Source organism: Camelus bactrianus, chromosome 5 (assembly GCF_048773025.1).
Source record: "Camelus bactrianus isolate YW-2024 breed Bactrian camel chromosome 5, ASM4877302v1, whole genome shotgun sequence".
NCBI classification, from domain to species: domain Eukaryota; kingdom Metazoa; phylum Chordata; class Mammalia; order Artiodactyla; family Camelidae; genus Camelus; species Camelus bactrianus.
Genome location: NC_133543.1, coordinates 54,193,453 through 54,206,522, shown reverse-complemented (window position 1 = coordinate 54,206,522; position 13,070 = coordinate 54,193,453). Strand labels below are relative to the sequence as shown.

At 37.7% G+C, this 13,070-nt stretch overlaps 1 protein-coding gene across 4 annotated transcripts in view; it reads right to left on the bottom strand.

The window, feature by feature from the left end:
- Positions 1–13,070, bottom strand: part of MAP3K20 (mitogen-activated protein kinase kinase kinase 20) — a 156,566-nt gene that overhangs the window by 56,240 nt on the left and 87,256 nt on the right. For all 4 annotated transcript variants that reach the window (XM_074363894.1, XM_074363897.1, XM_074363895.1 and 1 more), the window contains exons 8-9: positions 10,036–10,122; positions 4,516–4,590 (exon numbers count right to left, since the gene is read on the bottom strand). In XM_074363894.1, coding sequence (XP_074219995.1) covers positions 4,516–4,590; positions 10,036–10,122 — 162 coding nt within the window. The remainder of the gene's footprint in view (positions 1–4,515; positions 4,591–10,035; positions 10,123–13,070) is intronic.

Sequence of the window (13,070 nt, the reverse complement as noted above, 5' to 3'; positions counted from 1 at the left end):
TTTCAGGACTTGAGTACTTCCTACATTAAGAAAGGCAATTTTTTAAGGAATATAAAACTGGGATATTTACCCGAGTTCTACCCCTTCTGTACTCTTTCAAGGGCGTGTGTGGGTATGTGTGTGGGGGTGGGTGTGTTTTAAAAACAGGGCATAAATAGCTAAATGTCACTGATGTACATGAAGCCTTCTAATACGCAAAGAGAAAAATGCCTGAGTAGGAAATCTGAAAAAATTCTGCTTGCCTTATTTGAATTTGTTCCCATTTTAATTTCTCCCACCATGTGTCAGGCTGCAAAAGGAAAAATGTTTTAATTGTTTGCACAGGAACTAATTATATAATAAATATAAGGTTTTCATTTTTCATGGAAAAGCGGCAAGAGGAGCTAATAAATTTTTAAAGCCTAATATTTTTCCCTACGCCTAATCATTCTTCAGATAAGGTGGAACTTTTTTGTAATTGGATGGCATCCCTAGAAAAATCTTGATTTTATAGCCAGAATATGCTCTCAGATGGAAATTCTCAAAGTGAACATTTAGACAGTAAGAACAATGTAGAATTTCATGGTGATAGTATTTTATGAGTATTCTGGTTACAGAGGATTTGGTCTCAGATCTTCCTCTGGGTGCTTAGGTTCCTTTTATGTATTGTGTAGGCTTTGCTTACTTAAAAAGGCACCACTAGGATCATGTATTAAGCATCATACACATTGTTTATTTGTTATCTTCATTTTATAGATAAGGAAGATCAGTCTCAGAAGCCTAGTATCACTCAGGAAGCAAATTACAGAACCAGGTGCTATGCTCTTAAACCTTCCAAAATGTTTATCCTTTGAAGGAAAGCTATTACCTTCTATCAAACTCAGGGCTTGAATGATCATTCTTCCTGATTTAGGAATGTCATTTTAGAACTTGAACCAATACCCACATTTACTTCCTTCTTTTCTTCAATAAAATATTTTGAGTCCCTGGTGGAAGCCATTGGAATGACCCAGGCATTTACCCAATAGCCGCTGTCTTTTGTATACATTTCCCCCTCCTCATTGCAAAAGAACACATCTCTATAGGTGAGTTGAATACTTTAATATATATGTTAATACTCTAGAGTTTAAGGAGTGAAAAAAAAAGAAACAAAAGATTGTAACCACTATTGCTCTAGCTAGGTGCATAGGACTGGCACCAACTCCTGGCTGAACTGCGACATTCTAGCCAAAGAACTAAAATGCCCTCTCAGGAAATAAACCTTGGTCTGGCCACTTTAGTCAACAACAAACTGTGCATCTGTTTACTAAATTTACAGAATATGCTATAGGGAAATATAAAAACTAGCTCTATTCTTTCATACAGCCTGTAAACCATTTAGGAAGAAAGATAGTTTTAAAAAATGCAACAGCACAAGATAAGGCAGCAGCCCAGACAGTGGTTTAGGAAAAGGAGTACTTGGCATGGGCTGGGGTAAACGGAATCACCAGGGAAGGCTTGATGACAAAGTAAGTCATCAGAGGAGAAAAGAACAAAAGAACATGATCAGGGAATAAGGAAGGTGTGGAAGCTGTGCATAGAGGAGGTAGCAACGAGAGAGTTGGAAATGTCAGCTGGATGTTTAATCAAACCAAATATAGAGGGCATTTATCAGTTGTATCAGAATAAAATGCCATGATCTTAGGAAATAAAAATCATTCTCAAACTTCCTTCATATTTCACCTGGCTAGAACACAAGATTTCTCTGGCCTTAAAGAAGGGTTAGCTTACTACATGTTAAATAAAGACATGCCAACTTCATGGCATCAACTCTGGGCTTAATGTCCTTGTTGTGTTAGGTGTTAACACTATCATTTAATTAATGCGCCATAAATGCATACGCTTAGAATTTTAATTAATGTAGTACAGAATTTCGGATTAAGAAATTCAAAACCTGCTTTGCATACTGAAATATAATCAGAATTATAAAGATCTAGTTGCATTAATCTAATTCAGTGCAAATAATTTCAGGTGAAATTTCTATTTAAGTGTCAGAGAGAAAAATACTACCAAAATGACTATAAGTGCCACAATGGACATGTAATTGGTAGAGTATGAAAAAGTATTTCAGCAGCATAAAATAAATGTTCTAGAGCAAGCCTGCGCATAGCCACTTGTGGTTTCTACTGGGTTAGCTGCAAAGTGCTAGCATTTCTCTTAATGCTTAAAAATCCCCGTAGTCTGAAAAATTACACACTAAAACAGGGCCTAAACAGGGGCAGTGCAGGCCATTCAAAACCTGTGAACTTTGTTATAAAAAGACTAATAAAAACAGTTAACAATCCTAAATAAAAATACCAATGTTAAATTCTTTCATAAAAAACAATACTAAGTCAATACAGAACTTTTAAAAGGGTGAAGGTAGTTCAGTGAACAGGAGTGAAAGCAAAGATTGAGGCTTCTGGTTTATCAGGGCAGAGATGACATGCACATGGGTGGGCAGAAACAACGACGAACTCTTCCGAGACAAAGCACCGGGCATCCAGCGCACAGGGAGCGCGGGGCGGGGGGCGGGCCTCGCAGGTCCGCGTCCCTGGCCGCGCTCCTGGCCGCTCCTGGCCGCGCTGTTGTGCTCGGTGTTCAGCTGTTCTTTTCTTACTTGGTGGCCTGGAACAACGTGCTGGGGCACATTACGTATGACTCAACGTGAATGCTGTGTGACACTAACTCCCATACTCACCAAGTGGTTATGAGTTACGGCCGACAGACAAACAGCAGGCTTCCACATCCACGGATTCAACCAGCTGGGATTCAAACCAGAGTGTTGAATCCGCCGAAGTGGAACCCGCGGATACGGGTAAAGGGTGTGTGTGACTGAACCACACCAGGTTACACCAGGGACTTGAGCATCTGCGGATTCCTTCCGCCTCCTGGAACCTGGAACCTCCTGCAGACACCAGGGGATGGCTCTGTATGTTATCAATATTAATTATTCTTGGCAGTCAGACAGAAACTGGGTTTAAATTAAGGAAGAAAGTCCATTCTTAAGTCTTTCTTTTTTAGATCTCTATTTAAAAGGTCAGTCTGTAATACATATATTTCCATGAAAAACTGAACAAATTTGAACTATAAAATTTTAGTTCTTTTTAGTGTCTCTCATTGTAATGTTTAATCTGTGAGGGCTATTTTTATTTTTTAACTCTTATTATGTAAAATTCCAAACATATAAGACAGTAGAGAGAATAATATAGTGACCCTCCATATACCTATCACATCAAAAATCATCATGGCCCACGGAAAGAGAAAGAAAAATACCGTATGGTATCATTTATATGTGGAATCTAAAGAAAAAATAAGGACACAAATGAACTACTTATTATTTATAACTTAGATGATTGATTTCTTGAATATGTGTAAGCACATTTGACTGTCCTTTATGATTGGATTACTGCATTCTGTTGATTCTTATTTTGTGGTTGGCTTTATTCCTTTGATAACTATGTAAGTTTAAAAAGCTAAAGCTCTAATCTGGTCTTAGAAACAATGAACAGTACATATATGTAAACTAAAAAATGTGCAGTATATTGTATACATGTATTTACATGCAATGTAATATATATGTGCAGTCAAACTGTTATAAATCTACCTAATAAAACTGAAAAAGGAAAAAAAATAAATGTGGCCTCTGATGTGGCCTCTCTGTTTAAAAAAAAAATCATCACGGCCCATCTTATTTAATCTATACTGTCATCCATTTCTCTCCACTTTATTTGGAAGCAAATCCAAGCCTCGCCTATCATTTTATACGTAAACACTTCTGTATGTATGTGAGAGTCTTTTAAACCCATCTTTGCAGGGAAAGGAAATGGGCCATCCGTGCTTGAATGTGATAACCACATGAAAGCCTTAATTTTGGAATTTCTCCAACTCTATTGTGACAGCCTAAAAAACATCCCCGAAACTCCGCAGGGAGTGCACATCAAGATTCTTGAGAAGTGCTCCTCCTGCCTGGTCTTTGGTTAGAGAGGCAGCAGGGCGATGTGGTCACGCACAGGGACTCCTGTCAGCCTGCTTGGGTTCACTCTCCAGCTGCACCACTTACTTGCTGTGCAGCCTTGAGCTCGCTGCTTAGCCTCTGTGTGCCCTGGTTCTTCACGTGTGAAATGACGTTAATAACAGTACCTATTTCACAGAGCTACTCCGAGGAATAAATGAGTTAAGGGACATAGGGTGCCTGGCATACAATAAGCACCGTGTGCTAGCATTTTTATAACACGAAGGTGTAACAGTTATTATTAAAGACGAAAAACAAGGGAATAAATGCTTTTTTATTGATTGACTCAAGAATGCCAGAGTGCTGTGGGAAAGAGCCAGTAATGAGTTTCCAGGGATCAAGACAAGCAGATGTCAACAGAAGGCCTTCACAGTCCATCTGGGGCTCAGAGGAGCAGCAGTCCAGCTTTGCTTTGTAATGGATTTTATTACCCCAGGTTTTAAAAACTCAAAGTCAAACAAGTGAAATTTCAGAACAACAACAATAACAAAATATGTACATACCTTGGCATCAGCTTCCCAACACTGATGTAACAGTTCAGCAAAACTCTTGGGGCAACTGCTTGGAATGGTTAATCTCTGTAACAGGGAAAGAAAAAATAAACCAAAACAAAATGAAACACAAGGATTTACTCATTAAAGGAAGGAAATACTAATTGAAAGGTACAAAAGAATTAATTTAGTGGCATAAGCAAGACATTAAATTTAAATCTTCCATTAATTAGCATATGGCAGGTGAGAATTCACATTTAGATTTGTATCTAATCTCTAAAGATACTTATAGGTTTCCTTGAAAGAGGAATCACAGTGGATGAAGAAATCAGGTTCGGCATAACAAATGTGACAACACATAGAATCAAGCCTTAGAGAAACTATAGTGGGAGAGGAGCGAGTTGGAACATAAACACTAAATCTGAAACCACAAGTCTGTCACTGTATTGTTAAAGGCAACTATGAAATATAAAAACAGGTCAGGTAACTAGGAAACCATTTCAGCTTTGGCAATAGGTGTACAATTTCTGAGAACATCTTGAGCACAGACAATCATGGAGATAATTTTTAAAAAGTGTGCATTTTCTCTTTGGCAAATGAGACATTCTGAATGGATGACTCACTGTGGCTTAGTTTTGGCCAAACCCATAAACTGTAAGGACTTGACAGGACAAAGATTATAATGAGAGTATCAGTCCTGTTCTCACATTCTACAGCAGTGGTTCTCACAGAACATGTAACGCCCCCAGGGGCAGTTTACAAAGCTACAGAGGCGTATTTGTTTTAAAGACTGGAGGGCTGCACCTGGAGCAGGTCAAGAATGCTGGCCACCCTTCAATATGTATAGTAAAGCCCTGATTAAGAATTCTCCTGCATTCATGAAAATGAATATATGTATGTATATGCATGACTGGGACGCTGTGCTGTACACCAGAAATTGACACATAGTAACTGTAATTTAAAAAAAAAAGAATTTTCCTGCATTCCACTAAACTTCAAATGTCCTGTGTATTCATGTAAATAAAACAAGCAAACAATGAGGTTTATAATGTTCTGATCCTAGAATCTTCTGATTTATAAATAAATACAGAGTATTCTTGAATATTTTTAAAATACATTCAACTTTCTATGACTGCAACTACCAAATAGAATAAATCAAGCACAGGTGCATTATTCATAACCTTACCAAGATTTTGGGAAAATTTTGCCTACGATAGTGTTGTTCATGGTACTCGAATCGTTAATACAACCTAACTCTGCTTTGCATTTGTTGCTGTTGAATTCTATTTATTCATACGTGCAAGCATCTAAAACTGTTCCATTATCACCTCTTCAGTTACCATGAATGAGCATATTTATGTTGCAATACATATTTGATTAACTTTTTCCTTATATTACATTTAGAGCATTATGCTGACTTAAAATGCAGTGTGTGTAGGTAGGTGGCACCACCTCTGAATTTCATCTCAGGGAAGAAGAGGGAGCATTAACACAGTTGGTATAAAGAACGCACTGGATGTGAGAACCACTGTACTAAGAAGGTTTATTCTACAGCATCATTTGCCAGGAAGTTTTGCAAATAAAACATTCAAAACTCAATTTAGCTGGATTTGGGGAAGGCTACGTGTAAAACTTGAGAAACAGTTGCCTTGGCAAGAAAACAGACAATCTATATTTGGAATTAAAATAGAAATAAACCAAAATAAATAAAACCTTAAAGCAAAGTAGGAAAAAAAAAAACCTCTCCAAGTTATGGGCTACACTAAGCATTTTTAAACTTCAAGTCTTGGCAATTGCATAGTATAGAGCAAGATGTAGTAAATGGTACTATATTTACTATAATGTGAACTAGAAATCTTCTGATGAAGGTCAAAAGGAAAATCAGGTTTTTTTGGTTTTTTTTTTTTTTTTAGTGTAAAATGGCTGGGGATGGCAACTAATAAAAACAGAGAGTGACTGCAATTATGTGACTAAATGTACTCTGTGGGTAATGAAAAATAAGCTTTCATAAAGGGTAACATTTCCAGAATAACTTTAGCACAACATCTTCCCAAGGACTGAAATGTGAAATAGATGAATATGGACATTGATCTTTTCTATTGTCTTTTCTTACTCAGACTTTAGATGCCACATCTGAGACATCATTAAAAAAGACAAAATTATTTAAATTATCTGACATGGTCAAATATCAGTTAAATCTTGACTCAGACACTTTAAGGGATTATTTTGGGGCACTAGAAAGTACTTTAAAAGAGAATCCAAAATACTTAAGTCTCAATTACATAACTGTGGGCATTGCTAATGCATTAGAACATTCTGAAATAATCAGATATTAGCAGCAGATTTGTAACGCTACTTACAACTTAAATATTTTAAAATAAAAGTTTCAAATTTGAAATTAAAATATTTCCCAATCACTAAAAAAATGACATTTTTAAAAAAGATCACTTTTTTTTGCACCATTTTCTACATAAGATTCAATAATAATTTTTTAAGTCAAGTTTGTTATCTTTTTCTAAAGTCCTTTTTCAAAGACAATGGATTAAGTTTTTGAGGATTTTTATGTTAATAAGGAACAGTAGTTTTGCTACTTAGAACAAAACACGTTTAAGTATTTATAAAGATAGAAGTTATATTGCCAAAACATTCTGAATGACTACTAATTAATTTTTATGGAAATTACAAAGGCAGATACACATATCTGTAAGATTTTAAAAATGTATTGGTAATACCCTCTTAATTTCTTGTCTTCTATACAGGTTCATTGTTTGCTTTGTAAAGTTCAACAGCAATTTATGGGTTCTAGTTTTAACAGGATTTAATAATAGGAAAAATTACTGTTTGAAGACCTTATTTCATTATTAAGGGTTTACAATCAAAGCCTTGAGATACCACTTTTAGAAAGTATTAATTTTCCTATAGATGCAAAAAGCAATCCTAAATGGTGAAACCAAATAAGGTCCGGAGTCTAGTTAAGAGTAATGTGTCAGTGTCAATTTTCTAGTTTGGGTATTATACCATACTTGTATCTCACCAGTGGGGGGAGCGGGGTGAAGGGTATACAGAATTCTTTGTAATATTTTTGTAACTTCCGATGAGTCTAGGATGACTAGCATTCTAGGGTGACTGGCTCACTTTTAAAATGTCTCCCTGAAAGTTTAAACATGTCATTCTCTATTTAAAAGATGGCTGTTTAAAAAAAATACTGTTTTCTCTTTTCAACTCAATAACCCAAGATATTCTAGAGTAAAAATAAATAAAGTAACAAAGTTGAAGGGATTTTTATGAATTATATTTAAGTCAAAGTCTCAGTTTTATTATGAAATGAAATAAAATCTTGGGGATTATTTTCATGCCATCTCAACAGAATTTGTCTTGGGAATAAGTGCCTCCATTTATGAGGTAAAATGAAGACACTTTCTTGAATGACGACAATGGACACTATTTGAATTTAATTCCCATATTTTTGATGAATGAAATAAATATTGTACACAATGAGAACAGACAGATAAAAATCCTTGCAATACCCAGTTGTGCTTAGGTTCATTAGAAAGTCTAGAAAACTTATTTCACCATGTGGGTTTCTTTCCACTTACTATTATATTTAATAAATATAGCATGGGAGGCATTTGAGTAGCCTCCAGCCACTATTAGTTGATCATCATATCACACTGTGGATAAAATGCTCTAGGAGACCCTGGGGAGATGGGGGTGGGTGGGGATGGCCTCCTCCCATACCTTTTGAGGAGGTTCTGAAGGTTATATATAGATGATTCCCAGCCCTCAAGTCAACTAACCCAAGGCAGCTTCTAAATTCATTTTTCTCTTCGGCTTTAAAAATCCTTGATGGATACTCCAGTGTTTTGAAAGTGCTTTAGATTTGCATCTATTAGGCCATCCTTTAAATGAAATACTATTTTTAAGTAAAAATTACTCTGTCTTAGACATTTTGGAGTGTTCAGTTAGCTTTAAAAAAAAACTTCCTTCTTGTTTATGTTGAAATGACGTAGAGGGGAAAAAAGACATTGAGTGCTCTGCTCCAAAGTCAACAGAAGGTCAATAATTTTCTTCACTCTCATTTGTAAACCCAGAACCAAACATCCAACCATCTCTCTGGCAAAAGAAACAGAACAGAAACAAGGGGGTTCTCATATCATGAAAATAATCAGCTATCCTGTGTGTGAGGTCTGATTTAACAGCACACCAGGAATAACCCTCACATTTAATTAAAACAGAACAGCCTCTGTGAAACAATGAGTAAGGCACATTCTTCAATTTAACACCTTTTCGTTTTTCTTAAATTGGCAGCCCTCTCCCATCAAGTCCAGCTATCACGAACATTTCCTCCATTCGCAACGGCTCAGGAGGACAAATTAATAAGGTAACTGCGGATTATGTGATCTAAAATATGGACACTTGGTTTCTCTCTGTCAATAGCTGCTTTTGGATAGATCCAGCTTGCTCCTGCACTCACATGGGGAGCAGATCAATCTCATTCTTTTAAAGAATTAAAAAGGGAATAGCTCTCCACATTCACCTTTTTGCAAATTATTTTCTCCTAAGGTTGCACCCTTACCTTTTGTGGAGGGCACGGATAACATGTGGAAATGAAGACGTTTTGCGAAATAAGGCTGTTTTGCAGCGTTGCAAAGACAACTGTGTGCTTCCATTACTCGATCTAAGTTCTCATAATACCTTGATATTGGATGCTTCATCCTTATGCTGAGAATTTCCATGGCTGTGCGTTTCAGTCACAATTTTAAACCTTTCAAAATGTAGTTGCTCTCTTTGATATGAATGTACCATGTCCTCTGATGTAGGCTCATAGGTCCAACTAACTGAAAGCCTCAATTTGTGGGAAGAAGAAAAGCGAGGCTGGGGACACAGCACAAACGGTGTTTACGCCACTGAAGTTCTTTTGAAATGGAAAGGCTCTGCATGAAGAAGGGAACAGTCCTGCCACTGCCTCGCCAATTCCAGTGAGGAGCTCATCTTCAATGTAGTGTTCAACGTAGGTGGCAAAACTGTAATTTTTCCCTTTTTTGAAACTATTTTTTCTTCCTTTATTTTTGAAATTCTCATCTAAGCGACAGTTTCTTGTACTATAGTGACTCCTGCTGGGAGAGGTAAGTTGAAGTAGCTGAAGGTCTCTTACAGATATATCAACTCCCGGACAGTAAAAAAGATGTCCTAAACGCAGGAGATGGAGTTAAACTGTTCCCCTACCTTGGACGCAATGGCTTCTTTCATCACTAAGAACAAACCCCTAGGTTTTACAATTGAGACTGAGAAACTAGTACAGTACTTGTACAATTTTTGATCTACAGCATCACGACGTGAAGCTGCAACAATTAGATGTAAAGGGTCCATTCATGAGGAATAACATCACTTTGACCCTTTGTGTTAACTCCTACTGCTAATCTTTCCATAAGCGTGAACTTACTTTCAATTTGAAGAAGATGAAAAAGTCTTTTGCAAAACCCCAATACTGTTTTCTGATCTATGTACCTGAATGGAGAATCGTAGTCTTACCTCGTTTTTTTCCACTACAAGCCAAGCTACTTGTAATCCTTCCAAACCTTTAAAGGGGACCTCCCTTGTTAGCATCTCCCAGAGAACCTGGAACAAAAAGAAAGTGGAATTTTTATTCTTGTACTTTATATTTTTGGTATATTACTGAAACTTTATCTAATATTTAACTGTATCCAATTACCAGACACAACCAACTCCATCAATAGAAACTTGGGCAAAACGCATAGGACTCCTTCCATAAATTTTACATATGTATATTTTTTGTTGGTCTTTTTTATGTATATTTTAAAAATCTGATTTAGAAATTAGAACATCTAGAGCCAGGCTTAAAATTTTATGTAACCAATGAGCCTAAGGGATTTTACCTTGTAAATTAACAGAATTCTCAAGTATCCCCATAAATTAGATTTTATATTTTGTTAGTTAAAACTCTTTCCACCTTCAACCTCTGATAAATTTCTCTATAAGATAATAACTGGAAATTCAACCATATTTTCAAAGAGTCAAGGACGGTATCATTAAAAAAAAAAAATTGAGCCCCAGATCGAAATCACTGGGTAAACCACTTACTCCACAATGGTAGGTACCTGCAAAAGTGTCACATTTAGATTTTGTGTTTTGGAGAAATCTCTCAAAATGAGTCAGTCTAAGGAATTCATTTTCATCCACCTATAACATAGTTTATTACACTATATTCTAAAATGTAATAAACACCTTATATACACATAAAGGCTGTGTGCATGTATATGTGCACGTATGTGCAAATTTATGTGTGTGTTCATCTCTCTGCAATCCCTGAGATTAGCATGCTTCATAAATCTGCACTGGAATATGCCCAAGGAAAGCTGAGGCTGGGGATGCTGAAAACAGCCAATGACTTTGCACTCTCTTTAAACCCTGAGTAAAGGAGATTTTTACACTCAGTTACTTTCTCTGTTTATACAAATGAGTATCTAAAGCTGAATCTACTGATACTTTGCGAAGTGCAAAAGGAACTATAATTTTATCAATAATAAGCATAATAATAACCACCACTGTCTTTGACTGAGTGATTATGTTCCAGGGGCTCTGCTATGCCCTTTACGTGTGTTATCATGAATAAGCTCAATCCCACAGGTATCATTCTCACTGTATGGATGAGGAAACTAAGGCGTAAGGGAGTTAAATAAACTTGCCCAAAGACACTCAGCTAACAAGTGGCAGAGCTAGGATATGAGCTTGCTGTCTCACCCTGCAGGTCGAGGTCTTAACCACAGGTGACCGCAGGGAGGGAAGAGCTGCTGCAGGGGAAAGGGAACAATGGGTCCTGCTTTAGGCATGGAGCCCTGCAGAAGCCAACGAACTCAGCACTTTTGATTTACATTTCTCTTGTTGTAAAAACAAAAACCCATTTCTAAATAAGAATGTAAGTTTAAGATTTATTCCAGCAAATCCTATAAACCTTTAGTTCTATATCAGAGCTCAGTCTTAATTGAGCCATAACATGTGAAATGAGTTCTGGCTAATACGAAGATAATTAGCAGGAAAATCAGGGAAATTGGCAGATGCTGCTCAAGTGAGAGAGAAAAAAAATCCACTGAAACCTCTTTGGGCTTTTAATCAAGTGTGTAAGGTACTTCTTTAGAAGAGCTACTGAATAATTCTATTTGAGTCACAGAAGTGATGAGGGAAAGGTAAGGGGCATCCCAGAAGGGGAGGAATCGAGCGAGCACTGCAAGTAAAGGAAGGGTGAGAACCGGAACAGGTGTGGGGTCGGGTCACCCTGACACAGGGTCCGCCCGCACAGGGGAGGGAGGGGACTGGGCGGCGAGAGGGCTGAGCCGGAAATGAAGCCCCTCAATCTGGTGTTGGGGTGGGGAGTGGGAGGGGTTTGAGAGCAAGGAAATGAACAGATCTGGCATTCCTAAGGAGGATGGGGAGAGTGACTTAACCGCTTAGGACCCTCAAACGTTCAGGTGAGCAGTCTGTGACCCCACTTGCAGAGTTTGGCCAGCCTGCCTGCACAATACGCCACATGCACACCCATGTGAATGAAGACTGCCTGGATTTTGGGAGGTAAAATGCAAAACCAGGAGCTTGGGGAGTGACAGCAGAAAAAGATTTATGTCATTCCTTCTCCCAAAATATTCATTTGGAAGGCGTCCAAAATCTAGTAAGATCCGAGTTATATTTCTCTAAGAGTTCCAACGCTGGAAAAAATAAGACAGTTTCATTCGACTCCCTTTCTGTGTCTCTAAAGAGCTCCTACAGTGGAGGGAGCCACTCCAGGGACAGGAAACTGTCAGGGCTGATGTCCTTAACTGCTGGGTTCTGAAGGCCAAGTCAGGTCTTTAGCTTAATTCTAGGATAAGCACATTTCATGATTTCCTATTGTTTATTCGCCAGATTCAGAAATGTATCAAAAAGTCAGTGGCATGAGATAGGACAACAGCTTTTTCTACTGAACAAAATGACATTTGGCACAAAAAAGTAACATTGTTGAGGAAGTCACCTGAGGTCTAAAGGCATCTAAAACTGTGCCTGAAGATATCAGTTATGGGGCTGCAGGCCAAACATGATTGTGATCTGTCACCTTGAAAATATTTTCCAGCTCATTTTATATTGAGACGTCCTCACATTTAAACTGTGCACGCAAGGAAAATTTCTATTTTCAGTTTGCAGAAGAGAAACTTGGACAAGGCCGTGTACTCTTCCTGCCTTTTCTTCTACAAACAATGGGAAGCCATCACCTGAGCCGGGCTGGTTCTGGAACAGGGCTCACAGACAAGCGAGGCGGCGGGCTCTCTCTTAAGCCACTCTATTTTCAAAAGCCGGTTTTGGCTGAGAAGCGTCTAAGGAGGTAATCCTTTCTGCATTGCCATTAGGAGAGCTTTGTTTCTAAAGAGTGGCAAGGCCTTGTGTTCTCAGAAGGCTTATTCTTTTAATGATTTTTGCTTTCCTGATGTCTTTTCTTTTTTGTCGCTAATATCCTAAACACTCCTGGTTTAGCCCTTCAGGAGAAATCATCAGAAGGGGACAGAAAAATCTCATTCCTT